The 24867-nt window shown below is 46.9% G+C and overlaps 1 protein-coding gene across 3 annotated transcripts in view; it reads left to right on the top strand.

The window, feature by feature from the left end:
- LOC142929142 (uncharacterized) overlaps positions 1-12724 on the top strand; it is a 32359-nt gene extending 19635 nt beyond the window's left edge. For 2 of the 3 annotated variants that reach the window (XM_076069699.1, XM_076069698.1), the window contains 16 exons: positions 73-294; positions 5627-5746; positions 5945-6166; positions 6275-6394; positions 7081-7302; positions 7411-7530; positions 8218-8439; positions 8540-8656; positions 8820-9044; positions 9833-9949; positions 10113-10337; positions 10453-10563; positions 10804-11022; positions 11142-11261; positions 11393-11460; positions 11910-12724. In XM_076069699.1, the coding sequence (XP_075925814.1) occupies positions 73-294; positions 5627-5746; positions 5945-6166; positions 6275-6394; positions 7081-7302; positions 7411-7530; positions 8218-8439; positions 8540-8656; positions 8820-9044; positions 9833-9949; positions 10113-10337; positions 10453-10563; positions 10804-11022; positions 11142-11261; positions 11393-11460; positions 11910-11978 (2519 nt within the window). In that variant the 3' untranslated portion in view covers positions 11979-12724. The remainder of the gene's footprint in view (positions 1-72; positions 295-5626; positions 5747-5944; positions 6167-6274; positions 6395-7080; positions 7303-7410; positions 7531-8217; positions 8440-8539; positions 8657-8819; positions 9045-9832; positions 9950-10112; positions 10338-10452; positions 10564-10803; positions 11023-11141; positions 11262-11392; positions 11461-11909) is intronic. The other variant, XM_076069700.1, reaches the window with a different exon arrangement.
- The last annotated feature ends 12143 nt before the right edge of the window (positions 12725-24867 follow it).

Here is a 24867-nt window from a genome sequence, read left to right as displayed (position 1 = left end):
GACATCAATCCACGATGTGAAAGTATACAATTTGATCTCACTTAATCTTTTTTATAATGTATATCCTACCAGAGTGTTCCAGCAGTGAATTCCGCTGTGCCGATAAGAAGCATTGCATCCCTGGACGTCTTTACTGTGATGGGGAGCCTGACTGTGGAGACCAGAGTGATGAGACTCCAAACTGCCAATGCCGCTCAGACCAAATCCGTTGTGGCAATGGAACCTGCCTTGGAATAGTGTTCGTGTGTGATGGAGTCAACGACTGTAGAGACTATTCAGATGAAAGCAACTGCAGTGAGTAAATCATAATGGAAATTATACTTTCGCATTTTTTATGTTATATATTAGTAGTGAGTCCAACTGACTCACAGACGTTGTCTTGGGAGCAACACGTTTTATTAAACTCTTAGCACAACACACTCCAAGCTTTTAACACAATACACTCTTGGGTGGTGACCACCCAACTAACCACGCTACGGTGGAACTAGACACGGTTCCACTATCCTGGTCCGGACCACAAGCTGGGTCCCGGACCGCGTTTGCTGGAGGCTTCTTCAAGCTTGACGTGGATCTCCTGCCTCTCCAACAGTAAGAACCCCGAGCCCCTCTCAGGGCCCCCCTTATATCGGGCCGGGCTGGGGCTGGCTCCGCCTCTCGCCCTGCCCACCTTCTCGATCTCTCTCGCCCTTGCTTGAAGGCTCTCGGGAGTTCAGCATCATCCGGTCACATGTCCCCCAGGTCAGCCAGAGTATCGTGCCCCCAACGTAACACCAGCTGGCTGACACTCTCTCACTCTCTCAACGGGAGCCCACACCGCACGCTGTGCGTGGTGCCACCGCGCTTAACCAGCGCTCACCCAAGCCCCCACTAGGGATGGTACTACACCCCATGTCCATCACCACACAGTGACATTCCTAGTCACTTCACCACCACCCCCCCCTCCGTAGCACTCAGCCATTCCAGCTGTTAACTTCCTCTTAACGAAGTAACGACAAAATATATATACAACATAACGCACGTGTGCTCCAACAATAACAAAACAACCAATAAATACCCTAACCCACCTGTACAATTATACACTGGCTAACAATAAAAAATAATGCAGAGCAACAACAATAAACGCGACATGCAGGGCCCCCGCAATCAACATCTCCCACCCACAACGTGTAACAATGCTCGTGAGTCCAATGACAAGCGGGATCAGCCAATTAGTTGCTATGACTCATGCGAGCGCAACAGCCAATGACGGTGTCGGAGTGTGCAACGTGCAGGGATTATGCAACCCGAGTCTTTGAGCGAGTCCGCGATGCAGGGCCTCCAGGGGGGTTGGGCTCGTCTGCCCTGGATGACCTGGGGGAAATGAGCAATCAATCGCATGAAGCTGGCTCCTCACGAAGAGCAGCAGGCCGGACCGTCCGACCTTCCACGTCCGGAGCACACGAGGCCGACACGAGCAGCCACGTGCAAGGCATTAATCGCGCAGCACCTGGGGACGGGACAGAAACACTCTTCTGAGGACCGGCGTCAGCAGACACACGCCTCAACTCGTCGGGTACACCTGACACTCGGCCCCTGCGATATGGAGATTAAACAAATTCACATGGCGCAATAAACGGCTTCAGACGAGAGGGGTGAACAAATCAAATCTGCTTACCAAGCCAAATTTGGACACATTGTGGACGCACGACCCAAACAAGATCAACTGGGCCCTTCCAGGGTTGCAGCGATTTAGGGGATGTGCCCACGGGCACCTGCGGATAATGCAACCAGGCCCTGTCGCCCGGCGACCAATCACACAGGAAAACACCAGCTCCCTTCAGCCGCTCATAGCCAACTGTTTGGCTCGGGAGTTGACCCTGGAAGCTTCCCGCACTTCGGAGAGCTTTTCAGGAGTGAAACGAACGGAATCGGAAATTTTTGACACTTTCACGGCCGGCGCGGCCTGCAACTGTACGTCGATGGGAGGATCATATTCCCGTCCATACATCAAAAAGAAGGGACATGCAAGTCCCAATCCAGCTGTGACTCGCTGACCAGGTGACTCAACATGGAGGTCAGCGTTCTATTCAAGCGTTCTACTATGCCATCCGTCTGTGGATGGTATGGTTACGTGCGCACCTTCTTTGTCCCCAGCAAATTGCAAACCTCACGCAGCAGTTTATAAGAAATGTTTTACCTTGATTGGTCAAAAGGCGCTCGGGGGCGCCCTTATCCAGGAAATAGCCATTAAGGAACGCCTCGGCCACAGCTACAGCCGATTGATTCAGGAGCGGCCAGGCCATAGGCAGCGTGAGAAATACTCAACGCCAATGAGCAAGTATTTGTTGCCTCTCGTGGAAGTTGGAAACGGACCGAGAATATCGAGGGCAACCAGCTCGTTGATTCGCGACACCTGAATGGATTGCAGCGGAGGGCAACAAGATTTCGCCAGTGGCTTCCACCGTGCACATTGTACGCAACCTTTAAGCAAATTTTCAACGTCCCTGCCCATGGCCAGCCAATACAAATCCAATTTGACCTCGGCCAGCGTTTTTGCACCCCCAGATGTAACAGACGTTCATGTACGGCCCAAACAACCTCACCACGCAGAGTGGTAGGGACAACAATAGCGTACCTGCGTAATCCACCGTCCCAGTGCATGAGCAGCCCGCCCCGCATGACAACTGAGGTGACACCACGTATAGCTGCCTCACCGGCAGCCCCTCTGACTTGCCGTCGTAATTTAAGCAAGGACGCATCTTCCACCTGTAAACGCCCCCACACCTCGTAGTCCAACCTGATTACCGCATCCCGCGCGGCCGGTATGTCACCCGACCCGCCCATCGTGTCCGTGGTGGAAGCAACGAAAGAGGGGGGAGGTTGACTCGGCCGGTCTACAATGACCGGAACCCGAAAAGCATGCACACCCGCCGCCCGCGGGCAATCGCGACAAGGCATCAGCGTTCATGTGACGAGAACCTTTGCGATACGTAACACGGAACGAAAAATCCTGCAGGATTTCAAGCCAGCATGATAATTGGCCCGAGGGCTGATCCACACGCAGCACGTATTGTAGTGCTGCATGTTCGGAGCACACCTCGAAATGTCTGCCATGCAGATAAGGCCGGTATTGCTGCACAAAAACCACAATGGCCAACAATTCCCGGTTCGTAATGCAGTACCGCTGCTCGGCCGGGGACAGCACCCTGCTCCCATAAGCGACCACGTGCTCAATGCAGTTGTCAACTTCAGATAATACCGCTCCAATACCGGTATTACTGGCGTCCGTATCCAAAACGAACGGTAATGAAAAATCGGGATAACGCAGGGGAGGGGCGTTGACCAATCCATCGCGAATGGAACAGAACGCGGCTAACTCCTCCTCCCCCCAATGAATTTTTTGCCCCTTAGTCAAGGCGTGGAGAGGCTTAGCAGTGGATGCGAAGCCGGCGACAAATCGGCGATAATATGATGCAAAGCCAATAAAACTGCGCACCTCGCTCGCTGAGGTGGGTGTCGGCCACGTGGAGACACAGGCCGTCGTCTCCGGGTCCGTAGTGATATCCGATTCGCTCACTATGTGACCCAAATATCGAACCAATTTTTGGAGGACGTGATACTTCTGTGGTTTAAATTTCAGGTTGGCCGCACGCATCTTAAGGAAAACAGCCCGCAGGCGATCCAAATGTTCATCGAACGTATGGCCGAAGACAATATAGTCGTCCAAATAAATTAGGCACGAATCACACTAAAACCAGCTCCATCAGCCTCTTGAACGTGGCCGGCGCGGAGTGGAGGCCCATAGGGAGCCGGTTAAATTCGAACAACCCTTGTGGCGTACGAAAGGCCGTCTTGGGCTTGGAAGCCTCATCATGTGGCAACTGCCAAAATCCCGATAGGGCATCCAGGGAATCGTCCATACACGGCAAGGGGTATGTATCTGCGACGGAAACCTTATTGAGCTTGCGGAAATCAACACAAAACCACGAGCTGCCATTGTGCTTCTTGATGAGCACGATCGGGGCACCCAATGGACTGGTGGATGGTGAGATGATGTCCGCGGCCATGAGATGATGTCCGCGGCCATCATCTCATCAACCACCACACGAATGTGTTCCTTCTCGGCCGGGCTCAAGCGGTAAGGATTTTGCCGAATCGGGGCAGCATCGCCCGTATCAATATGGTGGCTCAAAAGGAACGTGTGGCCAATATCAAATTTACCTGTAGTAAAAATGTCAAAAAATTTACGCAACAGAGCATAGATAAATCGCCGCACTCAGAGCAAAGTTTATCAATCCATCCCTCGTCCACATCCCGGAACCGCCGAGCTTGAGCGCCAACCCCGACACTTCCCACAACGTCCCTCTCTGGACGTGCCGACGAAGCATGTGTCAGCACGGTATCCTCCTGGATGACCGTTTTGTCCGACGCGGCATTAAGAACCTGAATGAAAGGTTCTTGGTCCTGGGACACCAATGTCGACATACCGCGATTAAGTTTATTGGAGGGCCCCAAAACAACACCCTCATCCGCAGTGCGCACATCGAGCGGTTTTCGCAACCGGAGGGGCACTAACATTTGTGAGCCAGGCAGAATCTGCACTGTTCAGCACGCAATAGCCAAGTCGCTCCGTCCAGACGACTCCGCCGCTCGCTCCTTCGCCGCAGCAGAAAGAGGACGCAGCTCGGCGAGGATCGAGGACGGCGTCTGAAGAAGCTACGCAAGGCGACTGTGCGCGTCTCTAGCAAGCGCCTCCAATGATGGCGAGGCGCCGCGCACTCCGACGGCACTCTGCTCCGCTGGCAGCACCTCCGCTCCTTCATCGACAGCCGTGGGCGGAATCAGCTCTTCATCGTCTCCGTCGTCCGACGCCCGTGTACGAACTCTGCGAAGTGTAGACATTACTGTCTACTGCTAGCTATTTCATAGCAAGTTGGCTACTTCCGACACCAGTTGTAGTGAGTCCAACTGAGTCGCAGACGTTGTCTTGGGAGCAACACGTTTTATTAAACTCTTAGCACAACATACTCCAAGCTATTAACACAACATACTCTTGGGTGGTGACCACCCAACTAACCACGCTACGGCAGAACTAGACACGGTTCCACTATCCCGGTCCGGACCACAAGCTGGGTCCCAGACGGCGTGGCTGGAGGCTTCCTCAAGCTTGACGTGGATCTCCTGCCTCTCCAACAGTAAGAACCCCGAGCCCCTCTCAGGGCCCCCCTTATATTGGGCCGGGCTGGGGCTGGCTCCTCCTCTCGCCCCGCCCACCTTCTTGATCTCTCTCGCCCTTGCCCGAAGGCTCTCGTGAGTTCTTCTTGGACCATGTGACCACCCATTGCCCCCCTCCACCAGTGGCCCTCCTCCAGTATCATCAAGTCACGTGTCCCCAGGTCAGCCAGAGTATCATGCCCCCAACGTAACCCTAGCTAGCTGACACTCTCTCGCTCTCTGAACGGGAGCCCGCACCGCACGCTGTGTGTGGTGCCACCGCGCTTAACCAGTGCTCACCCAAGCCCCCACTAGGGCCGCCGTGGCCTCGCAAGCCCGGCACGACACAGTGACATTCCCAGTCACTACATATTAATGAATAGAAAATTTGTGTCATTCCTACGAAGTAATTAAATTCTGTTTGTTTTCTCAGCTTGCACTCCAAGCAAGTACAAATGCAATAACAGCAACACCGAATGTTTGGACTGGCTCTACGTTTGTGATGGAGAAGCTGACTGTAGCGATGGATCTGATGAAAGTGACTGTGAAAGAGGTTTGTTTAAAAATATACGATCATGAAATTAACTACCTGCCCAAGGATAACTCGCAGATGGTTGTGTTATATCTACGTATTTGGGAAATTTTCATACCTTGATGGAACTGTAAATGGTGTTAAGACAAATTAGGAACCAATAAATGAATGTTAAAGTGTAATATTTACCCAATACACATTGTTTATTTGCCATACCAGAATGTTCCGAAAGTGAGTTCCGCTGTGCCGATAAGAAGCACTGCATCCCTGGACGTGTTTACTGTGATGGAGAGCCCGACTGTACAGACCAGAGTGATGAGCCTTCAAACTGCCAATGCCGCTCAGATCAAATCCGTTGTGGCAATGGAAGCTGCCTTGGAATAGCGTTCATGTGTGATGGAGTCAATGACTGTGGAGACTATTCAGATGAAAGCAACTGCAGTGAGTAAATCATAATGGAAACTATACTTTCGCATTTTTAATGTAAATATTGATTAATAGAAAATTTGTATCATTCCTACCAAGTAATGAATTCATGTTTTTTTCCAGCTTGCACTCCAAGCAAGTTCAAATGCAATAGCAGCAACACCGAATGTTTGGACTGGCTATACGTTTGTGATGGAGAAACTGACTGTAGCGATGGATCTGATGAAAGTGACTGTGAAAGAGGTTTGTTCAAAAATATATGATCATGAAATTAATTACCTGGCCAAGGATAACTCGCAGATGGTTGTGTTGTTTCTATGTATTTGGGAAATGTGCATCCCACAAAGTAACTGGAAATGGTGTTAGGACACATTAGGAACAAATAAATGAATTACTCATTGATTTTTTCGGTAAAGTCACGTATGTACTAAAATTATATTAATATAAATCAATCACGACGTTTCGACTGCAACACAAGCGATCTTCATCACTCTGTCTATGCTGGTATGTTCAACCCAGAGGATGATCACGAAATTTAGCACTCTTCTGAAATTCGTGGTCTGCCAGGCAAGTGTCTAACTGTGTCGTTGGCCGACTGGTTTTGCATCACGTAAATTTTTCTTAGGTTTGTTGAATTCTCGACTCTCATCTTCTTGTTGTATTTACCTCCGTGCAGTTTAACGCTCTCTATGTGTTGCGTTGATATCACCCTATGTGCGATTTGTTTTTTACATTTGATGAAGATCGCTTGTGTTGCGGTCGAAACATCGTGATTGATTTATTTTAATATAATTTTACAACATACGTTACTTTACCGAAAAAAAACAGTGAGTAATTTATGCAGTTACGAAAGCTTTAATTCTTTATTAAATAAATGAATGTTAAAGTGTAATATTTACCCAATACACATTGTTTATTTGCCATACCAGAATGTTCCGAAAGTGAGTTCCGCTGTGCCGATAAGAAGCACTGCATCCCTGGACGTGTTTACTGTGATGGAGAGCCCGACTGTACAGACCAGAGTGATGAGCCTTCAAACTGCCAATGCCGCTCAGATCAAATCCGTTGTGGCAATGGAAGCTGCCTTGGAATAGCGTTCATGTGTGATGGAGTCAATGACTGTGGAGACTATTCAGATGAAAGCAACTGCAGTGAGTAAATCATAATGGAAACTATACTTTCGCATTTTTAATGTAAATATTGATTAATAGAAAATTTGTATCATTCCTACCAAGTAATGAATTCATGTTTTTTTCCAGCTTGCACTCCAAGCAAGTTCAAATGCAATAGCAGCAACACCGAATGTTTGGACTGGCTATACGTTTGTGATGGAGAAACTGACTGTAGCGATGGATCTGATGAAAGTGACTGTGAAAGAGGTTTGTTCAAAAATATATGATCATGAAATTAATTACCTGGCCAAGGATAACTCGCAGATGGTTGTGTTGTTTCTATGTATTTGGGAAATGTGCATCCCACAAAGTAACTGGAAATGGTGTTAGGACACATTAGGAACAAATAAATGAATTACTCATTGATTTTTTCGGTAAAGTCACGTATGTACTAAAATTATATTAATATAAATCAATCACGACGTTTCGACTGCAACACAAGCGATCTTCATCACTCTGTCTATGCTGGTATGTTCAACCCAGAGGATGAACACGAAATTTAGCACTCTTCTGAAATTCGTGGTCTGCCAGGCAAGTGTCTAACTGTGTCGTTGGCCGACTGGTTTTGCATCACGTAAATTTTTCTTAGGTTTGTTGAATTCTCGACTCTCATCTTCTTGTTGTATTTACCTCCGTGCAGTTTAACGCTCTCTATGTGTTGCGTTGATATCACCCTATGTGCGATTTATTTTTTACATTTGATGAAGATCGCTTGTGTTGCGGTCGAAACGTCGTGATTGATTTATTTTAATATAATTTTACTACATACGTTACTTTACCGAAAAAAACAGTGAGTAATTTATGCAGTTACGAAAGCTTTAATTCTTTATTAAATAAATGAATGTTAAAGTGTAATATTTACCTAATACACATTGTTTATCTATGTCATACCAGAATGTTCAGAAAGTGAGTTCCGCTGTGCCAATAAGAAGCACTGCATCCCTGGACGTCTTTACTGTGATGGGGAGCCCGACTGTGCAGACCAGAGTGATGAGATGCCGATCTGCCAATGCCGCTCAGACCAAATCCGTTGTGACAATGGGACTTGCCTGGCAAAGGAGAGCTTCTGTGATGGAGTCAATGACTGTGGGGACTACTCAGATGAGGCCAACTGCAGTGAGTTTAATGTCTTTCTAAGTGAAAACAATGTATGTCAATAAAATAAGTCGTGTTACATAAACTATAGTTTAATAATTTCTTCTCATTTTCTGTGCAGCTTGTTCACCAATCCAGTTCACGTGCGGGAGCAGCAGGCTGTGCGTGGACTGGATATTTGTTTGTGATGGAGAAACGGACTGCAGTGATGGATCAGATGAAATTGGCTGCGATATTGGTAACTTTAATATAGTTTTATACTCTAACGAATGTATTAAAATGAAAAGTGATTTATCTTCATCCGAAAGAGCCACAGGTCCTTGTACCACCAACAAAGTAAATATATGAACATTCAAAGCAAAAAACTAAAGACCCATTGACTAACATTTGTGACAATCCAGAGTGTGCAGTGCCTGAGTTCCGCTGTGCTAACAAGAAGCAGTGCATACCTGGATGGTTTTACTGCAATGGAGAGGCCGACTGTGCAGACCACAGCGATGAGACTCCCAGCTGCCATTGCCTCCCAGAGCTGCAAATGCCTTGTGGCAATGGGACCTGCCTGGCAAAGGAGAGCTTCTGTGATGGAGTCAACGACTGTGGGGACTACTCAGATGAGGCCAACTGCAGTGAGTGTAATGTCTTTCCAATTGAAAACAATGTATGTCAATTAAATAAGTCGTAAAGAATTAAAGCTTTCGTGACTGCATAAATTACTCATTGTTTTTTTTGGTAAAGTCACGTATGTATAAATACCATAAAATTATATTAAAATGAATCAATCAGGACGTTTCGACCGCAACACAAGCGATCTTCATCAGGTGTAAAAAACAAATCACAGAGGTAAATACAACAAGAAGATGAGAGACGAGAATTAAAAAAACCTGAAAAAACATTATGTGAAGCACATCCAGTCAGGCCAACAACACAGTTAGACACTTCTTGGCAGACCACGAATTTCAGAAGAGTGTTAAATTTCGTGTTCAACCTCTGGATTGAACATACCAGCATAGACAGAGTGAACAAATACGAGGTACAAGTCAGCAGAAATACAAATACAGAGACACCAGGAGGCAAGGAGAGAAAAGACGGACAGAGAAGCAAGGAAAAAGAAGAAAGGGCCGAAGGGATCAACAGAAGCCTTAAATAAGAAGTGGAGGTGGGGGGAGGGGCCGGAGAGAGAGGGCACGGCTGCAGAGGCTGGGGGAGGAGCAAGAGAAAGCACGGGCTGCAACGCAGCAGAGGCGGGGGAGGGGTAGGAGCGAGCAAGGGGTGCACTACGTTAGGACAGAATTGTAAAGGTACCTTCCCCGTAGAAGTGTGTTACATACGTGACTTTACCGAAAAAAAAACAATGAGTAAATAAGTCGTGTTACATAAACTATAGTTTACTCATTTCTTCTCATTTTCTGTGCAGCTTGTTCACCGATCCAGTTCACGTGCAGGAGCAGCAGGCTGTGCGTGGACTCGATATTTGTTTGTGATGGAGAAACGGACTGCAGTGATGGATCAGATGAAATTGGCTGCGATATTGGTAACTTTAATATAGTTTTATACTCTAACGAATGTATTAAAATGAAAAGTGATTTATCCTCATCCTAAAAAGCCACAGGTCCTTGTACCACCAATAAAGTAAATATATCAACATTCAAAGCAAAAAACTAAAGACCCATTGACTAACATTTGTGACAATCCAGAGTGTGCAGTGCATGAGTTCCGCTGTGCTAACAAGAAGCAGTGCATACCTGGATGGTTTTATTGCAATGGAGAGGCTGACTGTGCAGACCACAGCGATGAGACTCCGAGCTGCCTTTGCCTCCCAGAGCTGCAACTTCCTTGTGGCAATGGGACCTGCCTGGCAAAGGAGAGCTTCTGTGATGGAGTCAATGACTGTGGGGACTACTCAGATGAGGCCAACTGCAGTGAGTTTAGATTCGTTGTCTTTTTAAGCATTAAAGCGTTGATTATTCAAAGTGGATTCCCTCTGAGTTAATCACTGTGTATTGACATTTTTGCACGTTTCTTTTTTTCCTGCAGCTTGCTCTCCAAGTCAGTTCACATGCAGAAGCAGCAGGCAATGCCTTGACTCGATGTTTGTTTTTGATGGCGACACAGACTGCAGCGATGGATCGGATGAAATTGATTTTGGTACATTTGAAACAAATTCTAAATGTCGTGCCATTTTCATAAATCTTGATAAAGAACCCCATTTCCTATTAAATATATTAATACAAGTTGTCTACAATAACACATTAACTATGAAAAATAATGTTTCATGAACACGAACGTTATCTTTGACAATCCAGATGGTAATGTGGCTTCAATTCGTAATGTGAAAGTATCATATTGGATCTCACGTTATCTTAAAAATAATATATATCTTACCAGGATGTTCAATCAGTGAGTTCCGATGTGCTGACGGGCAGTGCATACCTGGATGGTTTTACTGCAATGGGGAGCCGGACTGCATGGACCAGAGCGATGAGACTCCAAACTGCCAATGCCGCTCAGACCAAATCCGTTGTGGCGATGGAACCTGCCTTGGATTAACGTTCGTGTGTGATGGAGTCAACGACTGTGGAGACTACTCAGATGAAGACAACTGCAGTGAGTGGCTTAAGCTCAATATTTTAATTTTTGAGCCACCAAACCTTTGGAAAATATGATATTATTGATCAAACCTCAATTAAAAATTCACCAAAACTGTGGTAATGTGTGCCTTGCAGCCTGTGTTGATGGGGACTTTCAGTGCAAAAGCAGTGGATGCGTTCCGCTTTCCCTTGTTTGTGATGGCGAAGTGGACTGTGTAGATGGCTCGGATGAAGCTTTATTTTTATGCCGACCAGGTAAGCCTGTGTATACCCTCAATCTTTCTCAAAATAAAAATAGTTTAATGCTTTTTTACCTGCCACTGTGAGTAGATGTTGCTGTATGTTGACATTTACATTGACACTGTTTTGTCCTTCGTGTATTACAGCAAAGTATAATTTTAGAGCAAAGTTGAATTTTGATCCATTTCTGAACATCAATGAAATCGAGAATGAGGTGAGAATATCGATTATCTTATGGACAATGAGGCCAATATTTTTCAGATACTTTTATACTTGGTGGGCAATAACGGAATCCTTGTATTTAACTGTTTTTTACATTATATTCTTGGTTCTTTCGGTAAAGTCACATAGAAGGGAAACAATAAAATAATAAAAATATAAAACAATACAATTATCACGACGTTTCGACTGCAACACAAGCAATCATCATCAGGTGTGAAAACCACAGCAAGAAAATTTGAAAAAAGTGGCGGGTTTTTTTTTACGTTAGCACCACGGAGAGCGATTTGACAGTTTGTTCAGATGGACGAGTCCATCTATGTTCGGAAAAGAGGAGGGGGGAGACGAAAATAATGGATGCGGTCTGAAAGCCACCGTAAGCGTGAACAATCGATAATGTTTTTTACATTATTAATGAGTTTTTTTTCTCCTCCTAAATGACAGGTACAAATATACATGAAGAATGTACTGCCAAAGCAGAATGTGAAGATGCATTATAAGCAACTTCCCTAAACACTTCTTTACATTGAAACGTATAGAATTTCTCCACCAAATAACCACAACTAGTTGTCTTAAAGCAGTGAACTATATACAATACTGTATGGAACACTTTTTTAAACAAATACATTTTCAGTACTTTTGAGAGCATCAAACACACCCCCATGTACGCAAACAGCAATCACACACCACTTAATCATGGGGGGGGGGGACATAGCAGCCACTTCTTTGTTATTCCTCGTTAAATTGGTTAATACGATGGAAAGGGCTTTGATTTAAAGTTGTGTTTCTCCGAGTTGGTTTTTGACTCCGTTAGTTTCTGTTGTCTACACATGTATGACAAGATCACACACGACCATTGTAATCTTTGACGCGTGTTAATACTTGTAAAAAAAATGTTCAATGTCCTTTTGTTGCATAAAAATCTTAATATAAAAATTGTATTGACGTTTTAAAACAATCTTTTTAAGTGTGTGAGGCACGGGGACATACTGTATGCAATGAGTAAAATTGCTCAAATCATATCTTCTCAGATGAAACAAATTACTTGCTGATGCTGTGTTGTCACTGTTGCACAAGCACAATTAACAAAAAACTGAACACGTTCGTCAACAACGCTACCTTATAAGAATAAAATAAAATCATTGTTTCAAGAAATGGCTCATCTACACAGCACACTCCTCAGATTATGTTTAAATTGTTTCCTTATACGTTAATGTTTACAAATACAGTATAGCAATAAAGGGCACTTTCTCGAGTAATTAATCCTTCAATTTTGACTTTAAACTTTCGTGTCTGCAGGAATTCATGTTCTTTGGTTCTTTCGGTAATGTCACGTAGATAGAAAAAATAATACAATTAAAGACAACAATAAAGATTTATATTTTCTTTTTATAATTTTTTTCTATCTACGTGACTTTACTGAACGAACCAAATAATATAATTAATCCTTGTTTTGTTTTATATGTAAAAGTTTGAAATTTTGTGAATTATTTTGAGAGAATTTACAATTCGTAAATCTTTGCTAAATGTTCATACTTGCTCACTCTGGGTTTATGTATGTTTATAAAGTAAATGTTACTCAGTTGCGAAATTTAAAAGCATTTATCAAACACATTCCTGCAGAGGGAGCTGGTTGGAACGTTGGGTTGCTCGGTCAATGGCCAGGGTCAACGGCGGCGTGGTGTATTCCGCAAATATGCCCGACTGTGAGGGCGGGCACAAGCCGGCGTGAGTAGGTTAAACGTTGAGTTTTATCAGGGCACCACGGGGTGACCAGCCCCTCCCCACCCAACCCCACCCCTCCCACCCCCCACCCAGCCCCACCCTCCCCACCCCCCACCCAGCCCCTCCCCACCCTCCCCTCCCCACCCAGCCCCTCCCCACCCTCCCTTCTCCACCCAGCCCCACCCCTCCCATTTTATCTGGGTGTCCGGATACACGTGGACAGACATCCACAGACATACAAAATTAATCCCCCGCCTCCTGTGAATTAATCCCGGTTGGGCTTCCAGTCCACTACGTTTCCTACCAATAATGCCCACTAGGAGCGCATTTGTTATATATCCGGGTGTCCGGATACACGTGGACAGACATCCACAGACATACACAATCCCCTGCCTCCTGTGAATTAATCCCGGTTGGGCTTAAAGTCCACTACGTTTCCTACCAGTAATATTTGTTTAAATACAAATGGTACGGTTATCCCGGTTGGGCTTCCAGTCCACTACGTTTCCTACCAGTAATATTTGTTTAAATACAAATGGTACGGTTAATCACGAGATAAATCCAACATCAACAGGTTATGTAATGTTTAGGCAAATGATGATCACAGTAAGTAAATTCACTCTGCTTTAAAATAAGGTTACTTTCATGACTTAAATTTGGCTAATAAGCCGGACTTTACAAATTGGCCATTTTTTTACGTAATGGAATTAAACATTCCAGAATTATTGAAAATTGAGAATAAAATGCCAAATAAAACACTGGTAATGAAAAACTGAAGGAACATTATACATTTACATCAATCTTTGTTCTGCAAAACGTATTACTATAATAAGCCAAGAATGTGTGTCCCGTGCGTGACGTCACTCCACATGAGCCCCCCCCCCCCGTTAATATTCATGAGTGGGTGGATTTTACACTAACGCAGAGGAAGGTTGAGCTGATTTAAATAATTTATTACGCAAAATCGCTTCAAATATGTTTCTTTACAGAAAGTGACGGTAAAAAATAAATATACGCAGCACACTGCTACGTGACGTCACTGTAAAAAATCCCCCCCACACCCCCGGTCATTAATAATCATGAGCGGGTAAATTTTTACTCCCACAGAAGGTCGAGCGGAAATAAATATTTTTACGCAAATTCGCTTTCAATTTTACGTTTCTTTATTGAAAAAGTTAATCAAATAAATAATTATATGCAGTAACAAAGTGTTTTTGGTGTCTTTATTTATTTCTTCAGCACTTGAAACAAAAGGTAAGTCTAATTTTTGCTTCTAAATTATGATAAAATATATAAATTTTTACTACTATAATAACTACTATAATGAGCCAAGAATGTGTGTCCCGCGTGTGACGTCACTCCACATGAGGCCCCCCCCCCCTCATTAATATTAATGAGTGGGTGGATTTTTACACTAACGCAGAGGAAGGTCGACCTTAATGTCAGATTTACTAAAATATACGGGCAAAAAAGCTAGTTTTATGATGAGAATAGGTTTTCCCCTTTTTTCTGGCAACAAAACAGGTGGAAAGATGTTAAAACACCAAACTAAAACCTTTTCAAGGAATCATGTCTGCATTAACCACAATACTTGTGGTCAGAATGCAAAAAAAAACATTGATAATGTATAGTAGTCGTGTATGGAAACGGAGTCGTAGTGGGAAGCAGCACGTTTTATTTATATCTTTAACAACACTCACTAGGACTTAACATGAAGGGGTAATGGCCCCTTCCACCCACAACCTGTGGAGGTACAGCCTCCGGGCTATCTATCCTAGCCACTGACCTACTCCTATAGCCCTCCGGCTGGCTGGAGCTAAGGAGGCTGACCCACCGCTGGCACCGGTGGGTCTCTGACCACTGGCCCGTCCAGACCCGGCCCTCAGAAGGACGTCGGGCTGAGGGAACCTCAGGGTCCTAGCCTCTAAACCTCTGGCACCGCACTGAGCCCCGGCCCTTAGAAGGACGTCGGGGCTTGAGGTCCAGGGTCTCATCTCCAGGTGGCTCCTCGACTTCGGCTTGAGGCGAACCGAGCTCTGCTTTCAGTAGCCCGCCTTTTATACGTTTCCCCATGAGGGGTGGGGTTCTGAGGGATCACAGATCCCCCACAGCCCCCTCCTCTCAGGAGGGGTTCTGGCCACAAGTAGTCCAACCGATCTGTGTTTGTTTATCCCGCTTTCTGCCGAGGGGCAGGGTTCTGGGGGATCACACACACTCCACAGCCTCCACCCCTCAGGCGGGGTCTTGGACAGGGTTATCAATGACCCCGCTCTGGTAGGTACTGTGTAGCGTGTGTCTGTTTACAGAGTGACCACCACATCACCCCCCCCCCCCTGTATACCCCGCAGCCGTCCCGGCTGCCATGACAACAATCCTCAATTTTCACCAACAAAAACTGAACATGAACTCGTGTGCTTCCGTAACAACAACAACAACAAAGAAATAGTAGCAACCCCAATAATTTACCCCAACCCACCTGTACAAATACACACTATGAACAATATACATAAGAACCGAACCCGTCCACACGCATGTCCGACCCCCCCTTTCGCCCTGAATTTCACCCGTCGACGAACTCACCGGCGGACCGAAGAAGGGACAAGGTGAGTTATTTACCGACGCATCCACAGAAGGAGGAGGCGGACAGTGTGGGTAAGTGGCGACAGGGCCCTAAGAGAACCGGGGAAGTTTGGAGCGAGTCCTCGTAACGGGACCATCATAAGGGCCAGGAGTCCCCAGTGGGGGGCTGGGAGGGGCCGGGCGATGGACCTCCGGTTTTCCAGCAGAGGCGGATGCCGGCGTTCGTGGGTCACCGCCCTGTCGGACGGCCGGTGGAGCAGCATGGCGATCCATCGGCGTGAGCACCGTCGGTGAACTCACTCCTGTGGCAACCGGTGGAGCAGCAAAACGGCATGGTGCATAGCAAGGGTCAGGAGAACCAACCCCCAGCTCATCGGACACACCACGCGCACAGCCCCTGCGAGATGAACGTGAGGTGACAGTGAGTGGCGTGATGTAGGGTTTCAGGCATGACGGGTGAACAAACCATGAGCGCCACCCGCACGTAACTCGAACGCACTGGTCCCGAACCACCCGAACAATGTCCACCGGACCGCGCCAGGGTTTGAGCACTTTAGACGACGTCGCCAAGGGTACTTGGGGGCAGTGTAACCATGCCTTGTCCCCCACAGACCATGTGTGTGTGGATACGCGGCGGTTGTGCAGACGTTCATTCGCTTGTTGCCTCGCCCCGGAGTTTCCCTTGCGGCTTCCCGCGCCTCGACCAACTTCTGTATGTTGAACCGGATGTGGTCAGACAGTTTCGACCGTGACGCGGCTGGTTTGACCTGCATTTGCACGTTCATGGGGGGGTCAACATCCCTGCGGTACATCAAGTAGAAGGATGAATAACCCGTGGCTGCGTGAGGTGCCAACCAGTACGCGGCCAGAACCCCGGGCATGCGGAGGTCCCAGTCAAGCTGCGCCTCATCCACTTGATGGCACAACATAGAGGTGATCGTCCGGTGCAGACACTCGACCATACCATCGGTCTGCAGGTGGTAGGGGGAAGTGCGCACCTTCTGGGTACCTAACAGGTCGCAGACCTCTCGCAGAAGGACAGATGAAAAGTTATTTCCCTGGTCGGTCAACAGCCGTTCCGGGGCGCCCTTATCCAGGACATAGCCCTGGAGAAAGGCCTCCGCAACGGCTGTCGCCGACTGGTTGGGGAGGGGCCAGGCCATGGGCCAGCGGGTGAAATACTCGACCCCAACCAGTAGGTACTTATTACCCCGGGCCGTGACCGGAAAGGGTCCGAGAATGTCCAGCGCCACCAGTTCATTGACGCGGGACACTTGAATTGACTGAAGCGGCGGGCAGGCTGGCGTAGCTGGGCGCTTCCGCCGTGCACACTGTGCAGCTTTTTAGAAAGTCAGCGACATCGTAGGCCATTCCATTCCTGGCCAAAAGAAAGAAAGTCAGCGACATCGTAGGCCATTCCATTCCTGGCCAAAAGAAATCCAATTTCAGAGTGTCGAGCATCTTATGAATACCCAAATGTAAGAGCCGTTCGTGTGCGGCCCACACGGTCCTCCCCCGCAGAGCGGTAGGAACAACAACCCTGTAACGGCGAGAGCTGGCGTCCCATGACATGAGGAGACCATCTCGCAAAACAAATGTCCCAACACTTTCCCGCCCATTCGAGGTACTTGTACGTTCAGCACGGCGGCGAAGTCTGAGGAGGGAGACATCCTCCATCTGGAGACGTCCCCATTCGTCAAGAGGCAGCTCAAGCAATGAGTCACGGCCGACCAAATCGTGCTGGCCCTCGGAAGAAATGTCCTCCGAGCTGATAACCTCTGCTGCTGCAGCCAGGGGAGAGGTAGGCGCAGTTACAACGGCCAATTTACACCTCCCAGAGAGTGTAAAACACGCGCATCCTTCCCCCAGGGGAAGGCGCAACAGACCATCAGCGTTTCAATGCCGAGTGCCCTTACGGTAGATCACCGTGAATGCGTAGTCCTGTAGGACCTCCAGCCACCGTGACAACTGGCCGGATGGCTGGTCTATCTTTAGCGCGTATTGTAATGCTGCATGATCAGAATGAACGGTAAAGTGCCTACCGCACAGGTACAGCCGGTACTGTTGTACAAATAAAACAATAGCAAGTAGTTCGCGGCGAGTAACACAGTAGCGCTGCTCCGCCGGGGACAGCACCTTATTGCCATAGGCGACCACGTGCTCGACGCCGTTCACGGCCTGCGAGAGTACCCCGCCAATGCTCGTGTTACTGGCATCAGTGTCCAGAATGAAAGGCAAGGTAAAGTTAGGGTAACACAAGGGAGGAGCACTGACAAGGGCATCGTGAAGAGTATTGAACGCCCTGTCCTCGACCTCCCCCCACTGAAACTTAGCACCTTTAGCCATCAGCGCATGAAGGGGTTTGGCTATTGATGCCAAACCCTCGACGAACCGGCGGTAATAGGACGCGAACCCTATGAAGCTGCGGACCTCGCCCACAGACGTAGGTGTTGCCCATGTTCTGACGCAATCGTCTTTTCAGGGTCGGTGGCAATGCCCGTACGGCTGACAATGTGTCCGAGGTACCGCACCGATTCACGCAATAGAAAACACTTTTGGGGTTTAAATTTGAGGTTAGCAGCACGCATCTTGACAAACACAGCCCGCAACCTATCCAAGTGTTCCTCGAATGTACGACTGAAAACAATCACATTGTTATGATAGATGAGACATGAGTCCCACTGGAGCCCAGTGAGGACCAGCTCCATGAGTCTCTGGAATGTCGCTGGGGTCGAGTGCAAACCCATAGGCAACCGATTAAATTCAAAAAGACCTTGTGGCGTATAGAACGCGGTCTTAGGTTTGGACGCCTCGTCCAAGGGAGTTGCCAAAATCCAGACAAAAGATCCAAGGTGGAAAAGTACCGCGCCCCCGCCAAGGCATCTAGAGACTCGTCCATCCGAGGGAGTGGATATGCGTCTGCCAGCAAAAATGTTTTAAGTTTCCGAAAGTCAATGCAAAACCGCAAACTGCCATCATGTTTTTTGACAAGTACAATCGGGGCCCCCCAGGGGCTGATGGATGGAGAAATGATGTCCGCGGCCAGCATGTCATTGACGGCCAACCGGACATGTTCCTTCTCAGCCGGGCTCAACCGAAACAGATTCTGCCGAATGGGAGCCGAATCGCCTATATCAATGTGATGGTTTAGAAGGGTAGTGCGTCCGATATCGAATTTGTGTTTACTGAAAACATCGGAAAATTCACGGAGCAACACGCGTAATTGGGATTGCTGGGAATCGGAAAGTTCGCCAGGCGCAGAACAAAGGGAATCCATCCAACCGTCATCGAGGTCAGAATGCGTGTTGGACCGAGGCGCGTCATCCACATGGCCCACAACAAAGTCACCGTGGAGCGCTAGTGACGCGTGAGCAATCACGGCCCCCTGGGGCACGACCCTCGTTCGCAACCCCGTATTCAACACCTGGATGAAAGGTTGGCTCGTACTAGGTACGAGTGTCTGTGCGCCCACCAGCTCCAATCCCCGTACCGCAGTGTTGGATGGGGCCAGCAACATTCCATACGCCCCCCCCGGTTCGAGTGGCTTACGCAGCTGAAGCGGAACAAGCATTTGTGTGCCCGGCGGAATCCGAACTGTCTGGGACGCCATTGCACAGGCCATGCGCAACCGGGTGAGCGAGGGCAGAAACGACATACGGCGGCCCGATGGAAGCTCAATACAGCCCTTGTCGATCATGATTTTAATGGGCATTTTACAGAGGAAATCAATGCCCAACAAACATAGAACGGCAAGGGTATTAGAAACCAAAATGGGACCCGTCAATTTAATATCGCCAATACAAATTTGGGCATTAATTCGCAGCGAAACCAGGAACAGCAACAGGGGTCAGTGATCGAAACGTCTGGGGCAGCACATTGTAGATGAGGTCAGAAATAATGGTTGCCGATGCCCCCGTTCAACCAGTAACCGAAATTCAATCCCTGCAATGGCGCCGATGATAACAGAGGAACCCGTGGTCGCAGCGACGACCCTATGGGCCAACTCCGACCATTGACCCGGTTGGAGTGGCCGTTCAGGGTGTACAACATTCCGGTCCCGAACTTCCAACGTAACGCGATCGAACGACGTAACCGAGTGAGGAGTATGAGATGCGGGCAGGGACCGAATGCGTGGTGCATCGCAACTCGCCTGTGGCCCCTGTGAAGCTGCAGACGGGCGGGTAGACCGTGGCGGGTGGCCCGGAGCGCGTCGTTGAGAAGCCGGACAGCCAGATGACAGATGTCCTTGTTGTCCGCAGTTGTAGCACGTGACGCGGCCCCCGGTCCGCGGGGAAGCGTGTCTCCCCCGTCGTGACTCGCCCTGCCTTTTGGCGTCCTTTTGGCGTCCTCTGGTCTAACACCGTTTTGAGACGAGGCTCAAAAGAAAGCTGTCTCTGGTGTGGACCAATCAGTTTCAAAGACAATGCATATATTATCAGAGTATGTTTTTTTTGCATTCTGACCACAAGTATTGTGGTTAATGCAGACATGATTCCTTGTAAAAGGTTTCAGTTTGGTGTTTAAATATCTTAACACCTGTTTTGTTGCCAGAAAAAAAGGGAAAAACCTCTTATCATATTTTGCAATTGGCAAAATGTTGGATATCGAGCCTTTTCCAAAATTGATCTTAACAATAATATCTGCCGATATAAATATTTTTAAAAATTAATAATAAAGAAAAATAATGCATAAAACACACAAACCCAAAAACACGCAAACACAGATGGAAATCGTAAAAAGGCCATAAATGTATAGAATAACAAACTCCAAGAGAGGGCAGAGAGGTTATCTGCGAAATCTCCAGACTGCCACGGAAGGACGGTGAAAAAGGGGTATCTGTTTTCTCTCACTCAAAGGTTGGAGGGAGAAAGAAAGAGATCCTGTCCGTCTTTGTCTCTCCCCACAGCACGAGGAAAGAATGTAACACTCTAGTGAGGAAAGCTTGTTGTTACGAAGAGGATCGCCCCCCCCCCCCCCCAGGGGTGTGGCGCAGATGGCACACAAACACACACACGAACGCACAGACACACACTGACCACGCCCTCCCCCCCTCCACAAAGAGAGGGGAGAATTATTTTTGAATATAACGGCTGAGCATCTTTCAAAAAGTTCAGTCAAGACGGATCCACGGCTCAAGAAGTCGACAAGGCACGAGCAGTCGCAGCGAACGGCTGGCTCCAAGGAGCGCGAGCCTCACTGAGTAGCGAGGATCGCTGAGTCGCGATGTATCAACGAGCGTAGTTCAGAGCCGAAAGGCAAAGTATCACTCGAAACTTTAGTCCTACATCAAGTGTCAGCCATCCAGCAGCGGAAAAGCAGAGCGTCCAGCGCCAACAAACAAAAGAGTCAACGAACCAGCGGCCAAGCGTTGTGCCGACTCAGCTACTACAGCAGTGAAGAAAGCCTGCTGCTGCCAACGAACAGAAAGAGCGTGCAGCAGTCATCCAGCAGCGGAAAAGCTTGGCCAGCCGCCAACAACCTCAGCATCTCCACAGAGAGAGCGCGTGCAACGTGGCTCGACCAGCAGCGGAAAGAGCGCGGCCAGCGCCGCCAAGCAAGCGCTTGCCGGCGCAGCTCATCCAGCAGTGGAGAGAACCGCTGTCAGCGAACCAGCACGAGTGCATTCGCGCATCTTCAAGGAGAGGGAGCGCGCGCCACCAGCGCGCGCTACTTCGCGCTACCCGTGCGCCACCAGCGCTGAGGGCGTTCAAGCAGCACCAGGAGAGGGCAGCGGGCCAGCACTCAACACCCATCGTCGCGCCGACTCTTCCAGCCAGCGGTGGACAGAAACTGTGGCAGCCTGTTCGTATGCCCCACCCCCTCCCCCACACTCTCCCCCTCACAACACCACCGCTCCGCAACGAACAAGCAAACACATTTTTGGACACAAGAGATGCTAACCTCGGCGTCTGCTTTACGCAAAGAATTGAACCAGTGATAAAGGAGACACACGATACGCACATCGGGATAATCAAGAAGGGTTTGCCACTCCAAGGTGGTGCATTAAAAATCAATTGATAACGAAAAATACTGCTGTCATTGAGTTGCATTATAACCAATCGTCCTACTGGTTAACAACGTGACAAGGATTGCATTAAGGGTCGCATATGATCAATGACCAAGTGCCGTGTTGTGTAAGAATTCAAGTATACGAATTTGCTTATGATAGAGTTAAAGTTTTGGTAGAATAGTATGCATGTTTTAATCTCTCTCTCAACAACCGAGGTCGCGTGACGCGTCGGGAATTAACCACAGGTGTCGTTATCAAAGTGAAACAACGCAATCGTGATGGTTACCGTGTTAATGCTGTGTTGAAATTCCGAGATTGAGAGTTCTCATATTAACCAAAAATTAAAGTTTAGCTAGGAAATAAAATTGATTAAAGCAAAAGGGTTGTGTGTGATTCTTTCCGTGATTCTGCATAGAATTGTTCTGCGATTGAGATCTGAATCTTGGGGGACCTATCATAAGCACACCAACACACATAATCCATCACATAATCAATAAGCGTTAAATCTAGAATAATCGTATCCTTATTGATTATACGGAGTCAAATAACAGAGCCGAGTTGACTGTCTCATTCACGCTCACAACACCTACATCACTGCATACGATTAATTGCGTTATTTCAATTAATAACCAACCTTCATCACCAAGGCTGGACCTAATTATCATAACGACCTGCATTATCATAACCACACGCACTCGCATAAATCAATACGATTATCGCTCGAATTAGCATAATTTATGCACATAATTAAACTATTAACATAAATGAATTAGTGTAAAATCAAATTTTCATCACCTACATATACAACAAAAGGAGGTCCCATGATGTAGTTTTATTATGTTCAGGTGGTTATTGGAAATACAATTTAAGACAACATTTACTTGTGTCCAAATATTTTAACTAATTTCCCGAAACTCATTGCTGAGTCGGTCACCACACGGGTCTATCCAGCTCTCTCTGGGTTGGCGACTATAAAAAAGGTGCAGCCCTGCAATTGCTTGCTCACGGCACTACTGACGGAAGGGGTCTCCACTAGAGGAGGCTCTGGAGAACTCCTCTGGAGGGTTATTAATGGCCTACTCTTCCACACTGGCCAGACATCTTGGAGGAAATAACCACACTACCTCACCACACGTGAATCTGCAGCTGGGTGAACAGGCAAGGGATATTGTGAAATTTGCTGAGCTGGGGCTCAAACCGACGACCTCTCGTTTTTACAAGTCCATTGTACGAAACATAACGCCATGGCAGCACATGCAATGAACCAACATAGGTCACTATAGCTGTATCATTAGACCTCCTTTGCCAGTACCAAAATGTAATAATAGGGTTTTTCCCCATTTTAACTGCAGGTATTGTGGTAAATGCAGACATGAATCCTTGTAAAAAGGTTTCAGTTTTGTTGCCAGAAAAAAGGAGAAAAACCCTATTATTTCATTATATGTCACTATAGCTGGTTCAGTCTGCCTCTCTCCCGCCGTGATCATAACAAGAGAACAGGACTGTCAGGTACATCACTAGAAAGACATGACGTTGAACAAGGCTAGGTTAACTATATACCTGAATTAGCATTGTGGAATGTGCATGGAGGTGGTATTCTGCATGGAGGTGGTATTCTGTTTTACTTCCTGGAGTAATGCGCACGCAATGGTAAGTTTATGTTGTATTTAACAAAGTTATTTTTTTTTTATTATGAAAATGGTAACATAAAAAAATGATACCTATGCAAATGAATGGCACAGTCCTATTATGGCTTCATTTTATCAGCAGGAGGATTTTTATCAGCAGGAGGTGAGAATGTATTGAAATGAATTAACAAAATGGGCCATTTCAAGTAACACATGACAACTCTTGTCAACATATCCTTAGAATCTAGCAGCAGATTGCCTCTCATTTGGCTTAAATTACGCTTCTGTCATTTACAATGCTTATATAACTAGTATATGGCTTGTTTGATCTCAAGAGATTGGGCCAGTGCCATCCACTTGTGGGCTCCACTCTCAAGCCACCACTATGCAGCAGACGCACATAAAACAATACATTTCCTTATTCACACATACAAATGAAAGGACTTAGTGCAGTAAACTAAAATTCATATTGGCTTTACTGCAAACTATATCACAAATTATTTTGGAAAAAATCATTCTTCGGCATATTTTTACAATCTTATTGCACATCCACATTATGCAGTCCACACGCTTATAACTTAAATTGTCCATTCATAGCTAATGCATACCTATATTATGGCTTTAGGACAATATCTAATTGCTCACTCGATCATGTTACCATGGACTACCCAATTGTTGCCCTCAAAACAGTACAATGCCCTCTGCACGTGACACATTGTACTGTTTACTACTACTGACAGAAGCCCGCATTGCACAACCCAAAACATGAAGAACTTAGCCATAAAAACCGCACTCCACATTTTAGGGCATACACCATTGGGATATTGGAAAATTGCCATTGGAAGTGTTGGCATGTGAGAAGAAACAATCATCCAGAGAAACTCCATTTATAAAGAAAGCAATAACACTCAAGTAAATCTCTTTACATACAAGTTCTTAAATGCAATTTATTCAGTTACATGGCCACATTGCTGCCCGGCAGCTTTCAAAGTTTAACAAATACTGTATACGAGGTCCACTCAAGCAGCAAGCGCCGGAATGCTGGCGTGCAGCACGACTATGCTCTGCGAAACACGCCAACTAATTTTTGCTATTGTGTTTTTACACTTTACTTTGCGGGTGGAACAATTTCATTCTAAACAGCTTTATCGCTTGAATTTATAATGGTGAATTGGAAATGGCAAAACTAATCCAGGGACAAAGGTGGCTTTGCCACCTGTTACTTAAATGTTTAATTCCGTTTCCTGTTAAGTATTTAGGATCGAAGTTCTAAAGCAATGACAATCCATGGCAAGAAGTTTCGTGGTTGTGAACCCCGTTTAGGTATGAGTGCATTATTTGATCTTCCTCATACGTTCAGTACCATACAAAGCAAGTCAACTATATTTCAACTCATGTTTATTTATCGCTTACGCCTTTTACCCTATTACTAGCTTTACTACCCGGCTTCGCCCGGGAC

The sequence above is a fragment of the Petromyzon marinus genome, chromosome 25 (genome assembly GCF_048934315.1).
Source record: "Petromyzon marinus isolate PM22_M1 ecotype Great Lakes invasive population chromosome 25, UKy_Petmar_22M1.pri1.0, whole genome shotgun sequence".
NCBI lineage: Eukaryota > Metazoa > Chordata > Hyperoartia > Petromyzontiformes > Petromyzontidae > Petromyzon > Petromyzon marinus.
This window is presented reverse-complemented; position numbering and strand designations above follow the sequence as displayed.